Source organism: Prinia subflava, chromosome Z (assembly GCF_021018805.1).
Source record: "Prinia subflava isolate CZ2003 ecotype Zambia chromosome Z, Cam_Psub_1.2, whole genome shotgun sequence".
NCBI lineage: Eukaryota > Metazoa > Chordata > Aves > Passeriformes > Cisticolidae > Prinia > Prinia subflava.
Genome location: NC_086283.1, coordinates 19,208,257 through 19,225,725, shown reverse-complemented (window position 1 = coordinate 19,225,725; position 17,469 = coordinate 19,208,257). Strand labels below are relative to the sequence as shown.

Here is a 17,469-nt window from a genome sequence, read left to right as displayed (position 1 = left end):
GAAGGTAGGAAGTGGAATAATAGAAAACAGAGCATAATCTGATAAGGTTTAAGGGTCACTGTCATGTAAATTGTGGAAATGTTTCATATTCCTTAAGAGGAATTCCTGAAGAATGTACACCAGGAGATTTAGTGCAGTAACCCAGAGACAACAGATTTTTTTTATTTTATGGAATAATACATCATAGGTATTAAAGAAGATCATACAAGACATGCATAATAATCTTTATAAGTGAAATTATTCTCAATCTGTTGCCTCTGGACAGAGTAATACACTTTTATAAAAGTATTTAATTAATAAAATCAGTTACTATGTCAGATTTCACTGTCATATGTTATTGTACTGAATGTGTGCTTAATCTAAGACAAGAAAGAATTCATTGTAAACATGTAAAAATTCATAGAAATCCAGTGATGGCCACATTCCATGGGTTTTGCTTTCACATGTTCCAAATGTTTGATTGCAGATCTCTCACGTGAGAGATGCAAACACTTCGCCTTGCATCAGAATGATGGCTTAATGGTTTTTATCTCCTTAACTATTTCTAAGAGCTCAAATTATTCCTGGAATTTGCCATCTGGGAGAGTGAAAGCAATTGCCCCTAATAAACAAATTGCCGTTTTCCTTAATACATGCAAGAGCTCTGTGTAAAAAACAGCGGAGACAATATTGACATTGTTTTCCTTAACCCGTTAAGATGCATTGTTCTCTGCAGAATGAACAAAAGAGTGATTTAAAGTCAACTTTGGTTTTGTAAGTTCATTGTATGACTTCATCTGCTGTGGGGGACACTCAGTGCTGGCCACCATAGGAGCAGGTGACCTCTGCCTCTGCTGCCTGACCCTGCTCTGAGCAAAGCTCTGGTCAGAGCAGGGACAAGATCACAGAGGAAACCGAGGCACTTCTTGTATTAAATATTTAACATTCACATTTAATATTTGACATTTAAAGCCAAACCAGTATCTGGGCCAAGGAGACTTGTAATGATATCTAGAATATAATGATAACACATCTGTGTTATAAGAACTGCCCTGAATATCCGTGAGTGGGATTGTAAACCCTCCAAAGAGCAGAGACTCAAACGAAGAATGCTTCTGAGCCTGCCTGGTTTGCACTGCTGTCCTGCCTCCACGTCCCAAGGACACAAATCTGCCATAGTTATGGAGACACTCCTGAGCCAGGTAGATTGTGGCACTGGTGAACCTTGGACTCAGTCTGTCAGGGCTTCCAAAATCTCTTTATTCAGTGCAGCTTCCCCAGCTTGCTGTGGCTTCTGATGAATTTTATGTTCCCTCCTTCCAGAAAGGCAACACAGCAGACGCATTATATAGGTCAGCCAGAGAAATAATTTTGCAATGTTATTATTTGTTATGTTTAGCTGAAAAAATCACAATGGTTATAAATTTATGATTCTTCTTGACATAGAATGACTATTCTCTTGACAGCAAAGTACAGCAAAAGCTGTGACATCAAGGTAGAATTTTTCCTGTAACTTCAGAAGGGATTTCTAGCAAAGGGTGAGTATGAGTTTGGTATAACACAGGAGTATTGGGGGAAATGTGACGGGGCTTTGTGGACATCTGTGATGGCACTTTCCTATTAGGAACAAGAGAACGACAATATTTGCACTGTTTTTCTTGATGGGAGGCTGACGTGCAGAGCTGCCCTCAAGAAGGGAAGAAGCAGCAGCAAGGCTGACAGGCACCAGTTTCTTGATGGTGCGATACAAATTTTAATGTATTTTGCAAAAAAAAAAAAAGTGGAGATTTTGGACTCTAACCTGACCACATGCAAAATATCAAAAGACCTCTATATTTTTCCCAGGCTGTGCTGCTCCAGCCCACAGGCATCCTTGGCTTAAGTGGGTGATGGATCCTCCTTACACGGATATGCCTTGGAGCAGCTGGAGCCACTCTTTCCTCCCCTGACCGTCAGGCCTCCCACCTACCTCCCTCTGCTCCTCCCTCTTTTACAGGTCACATTCTTTGCATCCAGTCTGAATTCTGTGCCATAGGTTAGGACACAGGCTGAATAATTTACTCAGTGTCGTGATAAGGAACAATGAAAAAATTCCAACATATTTCCTCATCTCTCGAAGGAATTATTTATGGTCACGGTGCCTGTTCTGGACACACTTCTGCCACCTGAAGAACAATCTGACTTTTTATTTTACTATCATATACTCAAAGCTACAATATGTGCTAGAAAAATCAAACATACTTTATAAGACGAATAGTCACAGCTGGGGATAAGGAATATAAATAGGATGGCATCAAATGAAAAGAACTGATGATCCAACAAGGCTTCTATAGATCATGTTGTCTAATGTCAGGAGAATTGCAGATTAGTCTTGCTGCTCTTTATGAGTAAGCCTATTTATCAACTTTCTGGAAAAATCTAATTTAAGGTGGCACATTTTCCTTAGTTCTGCCTCACTTCAAAGCTTAAAGTGTAGAGGTTGGTCAGCCATTCTCCCCTGGCTGTAATCACTGTGTGAGGTTCCTATCCAGGCCTTTCTCCAGCAACCAGGTCCTCGCTACTCCTGGCTGACTCTGATAACGTAATTTTGGTTTGCTTGATTAGCAAAAAAACTAGGAAGCCTTAGCTTTTAAAAACTTTATCCAATTCAGACTTAATGTTCAGAGAGAAAGAGCAATTTAAATTGCAAATGTTCTTTGTAAGAGGCTGGATTTCTGTAAAGTATAACTTGATCATGCCATAGAGAAAGAAGATGACAAGCTCTAAAAAAAAAAAAATCCCCCACATTTGGACAATGTGGATCCAGGTGGGGCTCTGCTGTTTTTCCTGAATAACCTACAGAAAGTGAAACTATTTTTATGACAGGATATAACAAGAAATGTGAATTTTAACAACTCTGGAGGAAATACGCAGGAATGTAAAATTTCGTAGTGTTGCTACCGTGTACTACATTTTTAACATGATGCTTTATATCCAAGTCATAAAACGGATTTGTGTACATTTATATTTGTTCCTTAAAAGCTAAGTAGAGCTCAGGCAAGTAAAACAAGCTGTTTGATATTATGTTCCTTTTTCCTCCCTTTCACTTGAAGCAAGAATACCTTAGCATCTAACATCACATTAGTTTTATATATGTAAATACTTTCAAGCCAGAACATGTAATGTAGGCATATTTTATCGGTTATTACCACTAAGATTTTTACATATATGAGCTAAAAAACCTCAGTGTTTGTGAAATTTGATGTAATTTTTTTCTCCTTTAGGATTATCTGATTTAGTGGGAAATCCTCTGCTCTTATATCAGAAGACATTTAACTGTGCATTGATTAGGAATTTCTTTATCATATTTGAAATCTGGGAAACTTGCTTAAATTTATAAACAAAGATATGCAAGATAAAACAGAAGGATAACACAGTTTCTGATTGTAATTTAAATAAAACCAGTTGTGCAAAAGTCTTTACTAGCATATTCTCACAAGCATTTTTCTTAGACATTTTAAAATGCTGCTATTCTTACAGGAAGCTTTAGGATAAATCGGTATAATTCCTGTGTATGACATTTTGAAAAGACCAAGGCTGTGAATATCACACCTGTTTGCTTTTGAGTCAAAAGCTTTCACATGCAGAAAATGTTTCAATTAAAAACAGAAAACAAACAAACAAAAAAACCCCAGAAACAAATAAACAAACAAGCAAAAAAAAAAAAAAACAAAAAACAAAAAAAAACCCAAAAAACAAAAAACAAAAAAAAAAAACCACAAAAAAACCACCCCAAAGTAAAACAAAACAAAAGTTTGAGAAGAAGGAAGTCATTTGACATTACTGCACTGCATTCAGAATTGTGTAGAGGAAAAGAAAATTTATGCAATTTCAATAGGCTGCTCACTCATAGCTAAATAGACTTAAGCATCTGCATCACCTGTTTAAAAAAAAGAAAAAAAAATGATAAGCCACAAATTTAGTATCATATTCCTGTATCATCTTGCAGACTTGGTGGTCTCAGTCTCTTGATTTTTTTGCAGTTTTGCTACTGCTGGTTACTGAACACCTGGATTTATTATCTGTTGTTCCCACTTCGACTTTCTTATCATGTGGTGTCTGAAATCTGCTATTCTGTCTACTAGGATTTTAGTTGGGAAGATAACTGAGTAAGATGGCAAACACAAATACCAGGTGGAAAGATTTTCTACATGGGTGTAGTGACTTTTCTTCGTGCTTTCCCATATGAGCTGGATTTGATTTACAATTAAAAGTATATATATGTGCTTGTAAGATTAGTGAGCATTTTAATTTTTAATGCTACATACACTGACATATCCCTTGGGATTCACAGGAAATCCTTTCTCCTTGCATAAAACCAACAAGATGCATTTACCCTAAAATTGCCCTTGAAATAGATACTTTTTCTAGTAGTATTTAGAATAATTTCTCCCTAATGACATCTCCTTTGTGGTACAGTGCTTGATCATTGAATCCTGAAGTGCAGATTCAGGGTTTTTTGCTTATGGTTGAGTTTCTTTACAGAACCATTAAGAAAAAGCTTTTGCCCAGTGAAGATTCACCATGTAGAGGTGGATTTGGCTGCTGTAGAAAGAGCATTGTTCTTCTGTGGATGACCTCCTTGTACAGAATGATAGTTTTATCCTTCTCTACATCATTATGTTTGCTGTACAAAAATCCTGCTGTGCTACTTCATAATAACATGTAATCTTCTTGCTCAGTTTAGCTGAGATTTAAGGAGCCGCTGTTCATGGAAGCAGTTTTCTAAAGTCTGATCTATAATTTACCAGCATCAACCAGGCAAAAGAGCAAGAGGCTTTATAAGAGGGATACAGCCCTTAAAACTCTTAAATGAAGATTAGTTTAAAGTTTTACAATCCGGTACAGAACCATCTGGCAAATCTCATGTCAGGCTTTGTTAAACCTCTGAGCATTCCTGGTCTGCTACCCCCACACTCCACACTCTGCCTTTCTCTTCCATCCCTATGCCTCCTGCCCTGCACCAGCTTTGCCCAGGGATGTATTGGAACAAAAGAGGGAAATAAGTAAGCCAAGGGCTGATTTCCCTACAGGAATAGTGGAACAGCTGTGGGGTGCTGCACCTCTGGAAATCACGTCCTAATGCTGGATGTGCACTGGCTGATTAATCGCATCTATCAAGAGGTGCTTGCAAGGCAAAAGCTGCCTGTTGGCAGCACCATTAGACACTTGCTGGGTTAAGTTGTAGCTTTTGAGTCCAAGGAATCACTGGGAGAATGCAGAGTCTTGTCACGGGATGTTTGGTACATTCAAAGATGGAGCTGTGGTTGGTACAGCAAAGCAAAACCATGTAGAAGTTGTTAGTAGTGATTCCAGGTTGCTGTTTATTCTGGAAAGCTGATGATTCCTGTCTCTCCTAAGTTACATTCCAGAGCTCTAAACTTATGGGTTCCTCAGTGATTTTTGCACAAAATTATTCTTATCTGTGTATTTATTTGTATTTCTGTCCTTTGGCAAAAGGCAGACCTTTGTTTCTTGAACACAATCAAAAACTTCCCACAGGAATCCTTAAGGACATCTTCATTTCAGCTGTCATATGGCTTTCTTTATATATAAATATATGAATCTTGGCAACTCAGAATAGAATAATTTGTTTTAGCAATCTGTTACATAAACTTATAATATTGTCCCTAAAATTAACCCTTCTGTTCACCTTTCACGTGAAAGATGTCAGAAGGATGAAGGAGAGGACTGCAGGAATCCAGTTACCTGAAACCAACATAGAGGCAAGAGGGAGAAATTGTTACTAGACATAATCTCCTCCTCAGGTTACGGGTTTCCTCTGTCTCAGTGCCAAGACATTTTACCCAGACAGTAAAATCAGTATACCTGATTTCCGGATTAAAATGTGGGACAGAAAAATAATGAAATGAAATGAAATGAATAATAATGAAATCCTATCTGAAAATGTAGCTTTTGGCAGGCAGAAATTGCCCCAAACAGATAAACATTTGCGATCCTTACTCTATTGTGATAATATAATATAGTTGATATACAACTTACCAAATGTCTTTTGCTGTTTGCTTCCTAAATTTCAAGCCACATAAGTTTTCAGCTTGAAAGATGGCTTCATACAGGTTTTTTTTTTCCTTTACTGTAAAGTGCAGGAGTGGGACACTTGGAGTCAGACAATTTTAGTGCTGCTGTAGCAGCTTCCTAAGGCACCAGAGAAAAATGCATGGTATTGTCTTGGAATTTCTGTCTGCTTTTGCTACTCACAGTAATCAATAACCATTAGAATTACTGGTGGTAGTATCTGCCTAGATAATTCTAGGGCTTTTCCAGAAATCAGAATAGGTAAACCAAAGTTGTCGTTGCAACTTTTTTATTTTTCCACTTTAACTCTAAGTCAAGATTTGCTTTGAAGAAAAGCAAAAACTTGTCAATAGTGAAGCAGGATGGAATGGTTGTAACATCTATCCAGCTGAACAAATCCAGTATTTAGTATTAGAATAAAACCTAATCAGTTTGAATTATCTCAGATGCATCGAAGATCTCCCTTTGTGTTTCAGAGTGAGGACCTCTCTGAAGCATCCAGATCCATCATTCCATTAAAGACAAAAATGATATCTGACTTAAAACACTTTCATAACCTTTAAAATCTGTTTTACAGTTCATTTTCTCTGGCATGTTTTGGAAGCCTGGATATTACCTGTCAAGTTGTCATAAGTAATTATGTGTTTGTTAACTTATTGCTCCTAATAAACAACAGGAAATATTCATGATGAATTTCATTTTCCCATTAAAAATATTTAATAACTGCTTTGATTAAATATTAAAGCTTTGTTTTGCTGTTACAACCAGACAAAGAAATTCCAAATATCAGCAAATATTTTGTGCACAATCATTTTATGACCTGGTTACTATGCTGGACTTTACTGACTGCTAACACCATTGATCAGTGTTATTTCTGGGTGGTCAGGTGGAAGACTGGTGGGACTGGCTGTATGGTGACTCAGCAAACGAAAACTCATTTTGAAAATACCTGAAAATTGGACTTGATGTAGGTAGACAGGACCACTTGTCCTTGGGGAACAGTTGAAATTATTGGATTTCCCAGTGGACAAAAGGGATCACCGAGATAAAAGAAACCTTTACAACCAGCAAGATTTTATGTGGTTTCTGTTTTTTCTGTTTTGGGTGGTGGTTCTGTTTTGTTTTGGTTTGTTTTGGTTTGGTTTTGTTGGGTTTATTTTGGGTTGTTGTTTTTTTCTTTTTTGCCTTGCTAAGTGTCTGTACTACAGGCAATGATTTAGAGCAAAACACATCAGCTCCAGCAGCAGAGGGGAGATCTCAGGAGGAGCTGGATGAGTGGTAGGAACAGGATCAGTTGTCCAAGGTCCAGGTACGTCCTGTGCTTGTGGAACGGCAGTTGGCTGCTACGGGACAGCAGTGACTGGCTGTTCTTCAGACATGGAAAGAACCTCATTAATTCCACCAGTCAGGCTTGCCTGCTAGAGAAACTGGTATCAGTGCATGTACAAGGGCTGGGGAGCTCTAATGGCATTGCTGGAACCACAGTGTCATATCCAGGCTGAAATCACTCCATCTTTTCTCTCATTACAAGCACAATTCTCTTCCATGTGTGAAACTTGAATGTCAAATTGAGGGAATAGAGGGAACATAAACAAAGGAAATGTGGGCACAGCCTATTGTTTCTTCAGAGGAATAGGGGGAGCTGCAGAAGGCTGTAAGAAGATGCTCCAAGCAAAACGAGGGGATAAAGGCTTCCAAAAACTTGCCAGTTTTAGTAAGAGCTTCTTTATCTGTACTGGAAGAAAGAAACTCCTGGGAGGATTGTCTCTCCTTACCACATCTCTCTTTATAACAGAGGAAAGAGAACTTGAGGATGAGTGCTGCTGGTGTGATCCATTAGCAGTGTGTGTATCTCAGCCAGGGATGAGTAAGGAGCTCTGTGCTCCAGATGCAGCTGCTGTTGTAGCAGGTAATTCAGAGCAGCTATACACCTGGAGAGGTGCAGCTGCTGGGCTGGAGCTGCAGAAGATTTGCCTCTTGTCACTGATCCAGGCACAAGATCAGTGCCAGCTGTCCCCTGTGGGCTCACAGCCCATGTGGAATGTGTCTGTCCACACTGCAAAGTGATGACACAAACACCCTCCCAGGTTCTCTATGGTAAACCAGGGCTCTGTGTGTGGAGCTCGTTCTGAAAGAGCACTGAAAAATTGGAGTGAGAGCCACAAAGGTGTTTCCTGTGTGAGAAAAGTCAGCAGGAATAAAGGAGCTGCTGCTTGATTTTCTCCCCCTTTCCTGTGCTCCAGGAGCTGCCTGCTGCCTGACCAGCAGGTACCCTGGAATCTGCGCTATTTTCACTCTTTCTGTGTGTTGTCCCTATTTCCTGATATTTTTTCTTCAGAGTGGGGTAAGAAGGTCTCTTTAGGTGCAGTGTAGGGGGAACTTTAGAAAGTAAATGGGGCCAGTCTAAATGAAGTTCAGCATTATGTTCTTTGAGTCTTCATTGATTTCGAACATGATTTCCAGTGTTAGTCAAACACTTTAAGTGCTGTTTCACCCAAATGTACTTTTTTCATCTGTTTTCCTCTTATAATCATACACTTGTTCATTCGTTTTTTCTTTGCTCTGTGGCTGGACAGATGTTGTATAGAAAACCGGTGTGAACTGCCAAGAAAAGCTATTTCTCAAGGAATAATGTGATTTTTAAAGTCAGTTCCTTGCAGGCTGGCCTGTGTGGAATTATTATGGTATCCTTAGCACCACAATTGATATGTTTAATAATTTTCCTTGTGTGTTTGGGTCCCTTTGATGGCTGATTAAAGCAAGATTATAAGGTAGAATACATTTGCTTTTGAACACATGAAAACCACAACTTTCCCTTTCCAGATGCTTTCATTTTAACTCTGTTTAGTATTCACTAAATCTGTGGTTATTTCTTTTTTCTTTTGAAATGCACTTATTGTTCTATTTCAAGAATGAATCATATTCCATTGCTACCCCAAAATATAAGATAGCAAAAAATGGTAAAAATTATTGCTTGTAATCTATTATTACAGGCAATCCAACCTGCCAAAACACAATTGCCATTTAATAAGGTGGTTTTTTGAAAGAAGCCCTGTGAATGCTCCATGCAAACTGAAGTTGCCCACAAATTCTGTATTTAAAAACAATGCTTCCTTTTAAACAGCCATAGTTTGCTGTAAATGACAAAAAATCCAACGGCATCTCTCTCCTTTTCTTTGTAAATCCTTGCAGTCTCCATGGGCATTTAGATCACTCTGATGTGGGACGTGGATAATGGGATATTTGTATTAGATATTGTCAAAGGAAGTACTCAAAGGATAGTACAATAGAGATGTATTTCAGGAGAAGGAAAATCCTGGTACTACTTATAATTATTTCAGCAGAGGATTTTTTTTTTCTTTTGGGTCTTGTGAATGCCACTGTTTCTGTTTTATGACAGAACAAAAATTTAGAGAGAAAGAAAATGTGAGACTTGTATCCTTTACAACAACATGTAAAATTCCCTCACTGGAAGCGCATATAGGGAAAATGAAAAGGTGCCAACATCCTATTCAATGCTCAGTCCAAGTGACCAAAAAAATTTATGTATTTATTATTGCAGTAGAGTAATTAGATGTTAATAAGTGAAGGATGTTTTGGTATTGTAAAAAACGAAAGTGTGAAGGATCAGAGATCTTATTCTTTGGAGACCACTTTAATCTATTTGATTACATGGACTTTTGATTTGGGATGTTTATTCTTAAAACATTCCAACTAGTGGGAAGTCAAGGAGACAGAAAACCTTTAACTGCTCTGTCTCCTGGCTCCAGCTCTGAAGATTAAGGAAAGACAAAGACTCTCATCTGAAAACATGGCTCAACATCCAAATAATGCAGCCTTTAAAAGTGTTTCCCATAAATTCATTTTTTGATTCATCTATTTAAGTTACAGAGAGCATAACACAGCCTGGGCAGGAAAGAGCAGAGAAACCAGAGTTGAGTTCCCTCTGAATTTTGGCTGCTGAGCCTTACTCTGGTGGCAAATAATTTCACTTTTTTTGGCTGAATTTTTAATCTGTATGCAGAGATGAAGGTGTGTACCCCCACACTTTGAAAGATCAAGAAACTCTACAAAGTTACTTATCTGGGAAAATAAAAAAGTTACCTGCAGCCTACTCCAAATGTGTGCAGTCCTGATGCACTGATACAATATCATATGGAATTTGTATCTGTCTTATTCCCTCAAGGGAAATGAATGCTGAATGCTGACTGAACATATCATTGACACATCTTTTTCTCTCCCAAAAGCACACAAAAGAAGTGGGAAGGCCGCAAACTCCTTTGAAAGAAACAACCTTGGAGCCCTGGACTCAGCCACAGGTAGGCTGGAACAACTTTTCTGATCACTTCTTTTCCCTAGCGGTGGTTTCTGTAAGTATTCGTGGAAATAATCTGCAAAGAAATGTTGCAACAGCTTGCTCTGTAGTTCTTCTATCACATGTCAAAATTATTTGTTTTGGTTTTTGGCTGCCCAATCTATTGGTGGTGCCCTTTGAGTTGAAGTCTGAGCTTTTTTTCTGAGTAAGAAATGCCAGCATTGTCTTGCCTTCAGCTTGTACTTCATATGGACTTAAAAAAATTTGCAAAAATTCTACAATAACTCTACAAAACAGAGCTACTTTGGTAGTTTTATTGGTGTGTCAATAAATTGTGAGCATCTGGTGTAGAAATGAAATGAAGGATGTTTGTTATTTTGAGAGGGAGGTTTGAGAGATCAACCTTTTGCTTCATGAGTACTTAACCAAGAATGAAGCAATAATTAATCATGCAAAAAGTAATGAAGAAACATAATATGCAGTCTTTCTTAACACAGAATGGGTTTGAATGTTTTGGACTTTGCTTGAGCAAATTGTTTATTATAAATGTTTCATGTTTAGCATTTCAGAGCCATTTTTGCTGTTTATTCCCTGTGTCTCAGTGTACTGTACTGCACATGGAATATGTGGCTTCAAACGGGATGTGAGGTAATAAAAGAAGCAGTGAAATATGAAATCCCAGAAGTTAGGTATGTTCTAGAGGCTTCTTTACTCCCAAAACTTGTGGCAAATACGGTGTAGGGATTGAGAAGTAGAAATGAAAAAACCCTCACACATCTGTTTAAGCTTGAGTGCATTTCCCTCTGCTAGGTGCAAATGCTGGCTCTGCAGGCTTCCACGGGACAGTCTGTACAGCTGATTAAAATATAGAAGCTCTCAACTGATAAACTCATCCCTGCAGTCACAGATATGTGATGTTTATGTTTGTGCATGCAGAGAACAGATATCTCTCTGTAAATCTGCAAGCCTTGTGCTGTAGGGAAATCCCTCAGCTGCTGCTCTCAGGATTTTCCCCCTTTCCCAAATAAAAGGCTCCCAGATGCAGTGTGTGTCCTGTTCCCAGCCCATGCATGGCCAAACCTCCCCAACCCTCCATCCAGGCAGCTGCTAATCACAGCAGCTAAGCCTCTTCGATCTGTGTCTGCAATCAATAATGTTTATGTGCAGTCCTGCAGAGGCTTGCTGTGCTCCTCTGCTACCAGCAGATGTTAACTCTTCATGTGCAGGAACAAAGTGGGGGGAAGTCTGGTTCCAGCAGCTGCTGTACAGCTGATGGAAGGTTTTTGGGAGGGCTGATGGGCTCCTCCTGTTTCCATATCCACAGCATTTTCTCACCAGGAGCTTGGAGCTGGGGCTGTTTGTGTTCTTTGAGAGGATTTTGGCTTCCCAGTAGAGAGAGAAATTGTTGAAGCAGCTTGATCTGTGATTGTCATTTAGTGGGGCACTGGTGCATGGACATGGGTGACGGAGATGAATTTTGCCGCCACTTTTCCTTCGTGGTTTGTGTGGCTGCTGCCAGCAGTCCTGTCAAAGAAATATTCTGTTGCACTGTCCCAGTGCTGATGGGAATCCTTGTTCTTGCTGAGCACACAGACCATTAACATGTTGTTTGATGGCTTCTGAAAGCTGCATTTGCCACAGCTTTACTTAATAACCACAAAGATTAAAATTCATATAATATTTTTGATGTCTCTGTTTCTTTTTTATTTAAAAAAAATAGTCTGTTTTCTAAAACAAATACATACAAAGAAGCTAGCACTAATATGCTTTTTTTATTTCTTGGAGAAAGGAAATGTAATCAACAAAATCAAAAACTGCTGGAGCCATTATTGTAGCAGAAAATTAAATTAGTTGTTAATTCTTTCATGGATGTAATTCTGGCCACTGCAAATCCCTCCTTAGGTATTTTGTATGAAGTGAGTAAAAATTCATGGCATGGATAAAAGCTTTGTCTATTTTATGAGCAATAGGCAAATGATCCAAATGGTGCTCATAAAGCAAATGGTTCCCAACTCTAAAATGAGGAGAAATGTATTTAAAAGTTGCTGGAATGAACCATGAGTAAAGCCAGTTCCTCTGCACAAAAAGGTGTTTCTTCCATGGAAGTTTTTTGAATCCCCCACACCACACACAAGGGAGAGACTCGCTACTTGTGTCTACTCAATAATAACAATAAAAAAAAATCATTTTGTGTGCTTGGGCTGCTGAGAGCTGCTGTGGGAGGAGTTGTGTGAGCAGAGAGAGAACAGAACAGCCCAGAGCAGGGTTTGTGTGCAGGGCCAAAGGGCAGTGAGGCAGAAAGAACCACATCTGTCCCCTGGTAGCAGCAGGGCAGAAGCTGGTACCCATTAGCAGCAGGGCAATTTTGCAGAGGTTCCAGGCTGGGGTAACAAGGAACGGGGATTTGTGTGCCCAGGGAGGGATCTGTGCTGCCACTGCTGGCATGGCTCCCTCTTGCCTTCTTTGCTCAAAGATGGCTCTTGGAAGCACCAAGTTTTGCTGGGAATTTTGAAACAGCTCTGCAGTTAGACAAGAAAAGAAGAGCTGTGGTGCCTTGTCAGGCTCACTTCTTCTGAGTAGTGGGGGTTTTTGTTCTTGGTTTTACAGTTTGGTTTTTTTTAGCGGCTTTTGGCTGTGGTTTATTAAGTTCACAGAGCAGCATGACACTGACATTGTAGGAATTCTTTTTTCATGGCTGTGCCTTTTAGTTTGTAGTTTTCTGCAACTTTTCTTCTGTGAACTCACTGAATGGAAACTGAAGTTACCGCCTGGAAAATAAAGTATGAGAGACTCATTCTGATAAATTTGGGACAAGACCTTTGCAGATAAGGAACATGTGTGGGAGTAGTTGCCCAAATAGACTTGTCATTGGTTTACAAGCTTTATTTAAATGCTAAATACTATGTATTCCTGTGGTTATGTTTTTTGCTGCTTTGCCTGATTAAACATTTAGCTGATAAACCCTGTCAAGACTGTTCAGAGCTACTGCAGTTAAGATTATGTATTTATAGCCTCTAAATTTACAGTCCATTATGAACAGGACAACTTAAAATCAAAGTAATCTGTGACTGTTTAAATTTTTGAGGCTGCTGGTGCTGAATTTTGTGTGGCAGTGACATGAAATCAAGTTGATTACCATGGTTCTGAATCAGAAACAAATTGTTTCCTCCAGACTTTGGCGAGGTGGGATTGGTCTCTTCTCCCAGGTAGCAACTGACAGGAGGAGAGGAAATGGCCTAAAGACGTGCAAAGGTTTAGACGAGGGGGCAGGAAAAACTTCTTCACTGAAAATACTGGAATTAGACTACCCAGGGAAATGGTGGAATCACCACGTCTCCTCCAACCTTAAAACCTCTTAGATTCTCTTATTACTGGGAAGATTAATCTAGAAAGAGACAATAGGAATTTACCATTTTCTTATTCAAAAGGAACAATGCTTAAGTTTAAATTGCAGTAGTGGCAAATAATGAAGTTTGCCAGCATAGCAGGTACAACAAAACTCCAATTCTTCAGTTGCAGAATATTTCTTATTTAATTTTCTTTTTGGTTGCTCCTACATCACTGTCTATTATATGTCTCCCTGAAATACTTCATGTAAGGGTTTCTGGAGGTGTTTGATGGGATAAAATGTGAGATGATGTTATGCTGTACGTTTTTATTTGTTTATTAATTGTAAGAACTCTGAGTGCTTTTAGTCACTGAAGATAATGGCTACAAAGCCAGGATATAGCTACATTAATCTTCCTGGCCCAAATTTAGCATAATTACTTTAATGAACACGTTAATTTATCCCGTCTCATCTTGCTCTTCTTCCTTCACAGTTCACACTGTCAGTGGAAACTGAGACAATGACCCTCTCCTCAAAGTTCTCTGGGAGGGTTGAGTGTCTGAGGATGATGATATGCACACTTATGTGTGTTAAAATAAACCACATCTCACACCAACAAGGCTTTATTACTACCTGGTGTAAAGGTGGGGCATTCTATAGCACTGATCATCACAAACAGGAGCAACAAGATCCAGGCCAAATACAAACATTTGTGTCTCAAAAGCAAAAGAGGATTCTTCCGAATCTCTTTTATTTTCCCTTTATTTGTGTGCAGAGCACAGTCTGTTTTTAATTATTTATTTATTTTTTAGCAAAATTACTTTTTCTGGATAGGCAAAACCACTCAGACTCAAATCTAATTACAAATGATAGAGTGTAGGTTTTTGGTTTTTTCTCAATTTTAAAGAATCACTTTATAATCTTGGAACAGTGGATAACAACATCACTAATCCAATATTTTAGCAGTAAATACGTTTGATGATGGGAATTGCTTCACTAATCTTATATCTCTCCATAGTATAGTTAAGAAATCCACAGGGGGTTTTACTAATCAGTTTTTTGTAAAGTAAATCGAGTCATGTAATTCTTGTTCCCTCCAAATGCCCGGCGATGCAGGCACAGCCATGTGCAGCACTTCTTGTTCTTTTCATTGGTTTTGAGCCCTGGCAATTCACCTTGTTCCCCTCACCTCCTGCTCACAGGCAAAAAGCTGCCAATAATAAATGTAATCGAACCACATTTGCTGTTCTACTTCTGATAAATATGCTTGAAGGTACTTATTTAGGCACTAATTTTATTGACAAGTGAGATACATTGCAATATGGCTTGTGGTTTGATCTTGGCTTTAAAAACATTCAAAATTAAAATAGGTTGGGTTTTTTTTAAATTATAAAAAGAGTGTTTTAAATTAAGAATAAATTTTAGCAACTGTGGTTAAATATTTGAAGAGAAGCAATTAATAAGAATTGTGTGCATATTTTGTTCCTGCAGTTCATGGTTATTGAATTATTGTTCATGGAGTCCTGGAGTGCTCTGTTTGCTTAGGTCACAGCTTGAGCCTTTAGGACTCAAAACCAGCCAAAGTCAGAATGAAAACAAAGCTTTGTTGCTGGTTTGGTGTCTTCAATAGAAACTAGCCACCTAAACGGGTTTATACAGTCTATTCACACCCAGGTTATATTCAGTATTTAGCATCCATGTGCTTAAAATATTCCCATTTTATTTAGTGCCTAGGTAAATTCAAATATTCCTTGAATATATTTTTTATTTAATGGAACTTAAATTGTAATCCTGAGTGCTAACACAAAACACTTGGTAAAATTAAAAAAAAAACCCACAGTAATAAAAGACCAGATCAGAGCAGAAGTTGTGGGAATTCTAAATAAATATCTAAACTGTTTTTCAGTGCTCCAGTCTTAAAACCTGATACCTTGTCTCTCTTTGAATGGAGGCATTCCAAGCTTGAAGCCAGCTGGAAGCAGACAGTTGTTTTTGAGTGATCTGAGTATCTGCAGGAATGAAAGAATATTTTATTAAGAAACTTAAGAGCAAAGAACACACACTAATTATTCCTGACCTCCTGAACAAATAATGCACTCAGGAATCAGGGTGCAGTTCTAGAAGGTGACTCAGTAGAAAGGAGCACTAACAATTTCTTGTCTATTGGAAGTTTCCCCTGGTTCCAGTTAATGTGGAATAGAACACCACCAACTTGCCACATATAAACTAGTATATCAGCCTGTAGTAGGCCTCTGGGAGTATTCAACCATAAAATAAAAAAAGGTAATTACAAGATGTTTGCAAATAAAATCTTAATTCTAATTAAATCCAGACTTATTCAGCAATGGAGGAGGGTTGCTGAGATTACCTGGCCAACAGGAAGAACTCTATTTGTATTAACCTAGCAGGTTTCAGACAGACTTTACATATATAAAAAATTTTTTTCAAGATCCTGTTTTGCCATAGTGCGTGGCAGCAGAGGTCAGTCGCTGATGTAGCTGAGAAGTCACTCAGAGAAAATAAGGACAAAAAAGAAGCAGGCTCTTGGAGCTGTGAGCACTGAATTTGCTATTGATTTCAGCAGGGTAGACTATTACAAAAGCAGAAAATAATTCCCATTTCATTTAAGTTTATCTGTCTGTTTTCCAGACCGGCTCGTGATTCTATGATAAAAAACCTCTCAGTGTGAGCCAATAGAGAGTTCTCTCACGAGTTAATTACGAGCACTGGGCCCTCCCCAGACGGTTTCCACGCAGCTGAGCCCAGTAGCAGCGGAGAGCTGGGTGCTCTGGGGGTTGGAGCTCCGACAAGCACCAGTGTGCTCGTCCCTGTCACGCTGGTCCGTCTGCCCCCACAGCCCAAATACTACTGCTCCATGGAAAATTAGCCTACAGCAAAGGCTGCAGGTCCTCTTTGAAATATTTAAATTGTTCCTAAGTAGAATTGTAGAATCTCTTTTCCTTTTTTGTGCACCGTGACAGCGATGTAGTCTGCCTAATTCCTTTGGCTCACACTGTTAAATCTTTCCTTTCCTCTTGCTTCTGACATGTCAGTGTTGCTATTACAGACTTGAACAGCAGTGCAAAGAGGAAAGAATTGGTAGGAGGAGCGGGGAGCTCAGCTGTAGAGCATTACCTGGACCCTCAGCCTGGTGTGCATGCAAACAGAAAACTCCAAAAAACTGTCAGCATGCCTTGGGCTGGGGCTGCAGGGAGGGAGCTGTGCTGCTTAGAACAGCCAGGGCATTTATTCTCTTTTTCCTCACGTTGAGCTGGAGGAGATGGGCACTCAGCAGTGAAACATCCAGTGACATTGTTTAACAAGGGCAGGTAGACAGCTACTCCTTCATCTTTGGAGATGCACGAATCCCTGTCAGCGTCTGAGTAAATCATACAGGCCTGCTTTCAGAAAATGTAGATGAGATCTGTGAGGGGCTCAGTTATCCATGGGGATGCTCAGAATGGTTTTGCTCCCCATAGTATTTCTCTGCCATCACCCCCTTTTGGCAAGGGAGCAGAGACATTCTCCTTATTTAGGAGAAAGATCTGAGTATCAAAATCATTAAGTGCCATTGGACTGTAATGTGTGCTGTGCTCAGCTTGTATAAATCCTCAAATGGGAAACATAAAGGAGCTGTGATTGACTGAGGTGCCCTTTTGCAGTATCCACCTGGCTGTCACTGGCAGTTAGCTGCTAAGGGAGGCAGGATCTGTGCACAGGAACAGATCCATCCCCTTCACTGCTCTGCCGATGCTGGGGATTTATGCACCTG

At 39.2% G+C, this 17,469-nt stretch overlaps 1 protein-coding gene across 4 annotated transcripts in view; it reads left to right on the top strand.

Annotated features, from left to right (window-relative positions):
- The window catches only part of LOC134564650 (protocadherin-11 X-linked-like), a 438,831-nt gene that overhangs the window by 191,914 nt on the left and 229,448 nt on the right, over positions 1 to 17,469 (top strand). For all 4 annotated transcript variants that reach the window (XM_063423638.1, XM_063423635.1, XM_063423634.1 and 1 more), the window contains one exon: positions 10,302 to 10,373. In XM_063423638.1, coding sequence (XP_063279708.1) covers positions 10,302 to 10,373 — 72 coding nt within the window. The remainder of the gene's footprint in view (positions 1 to 10,301; positions 10,374 to 17,469) is intronic.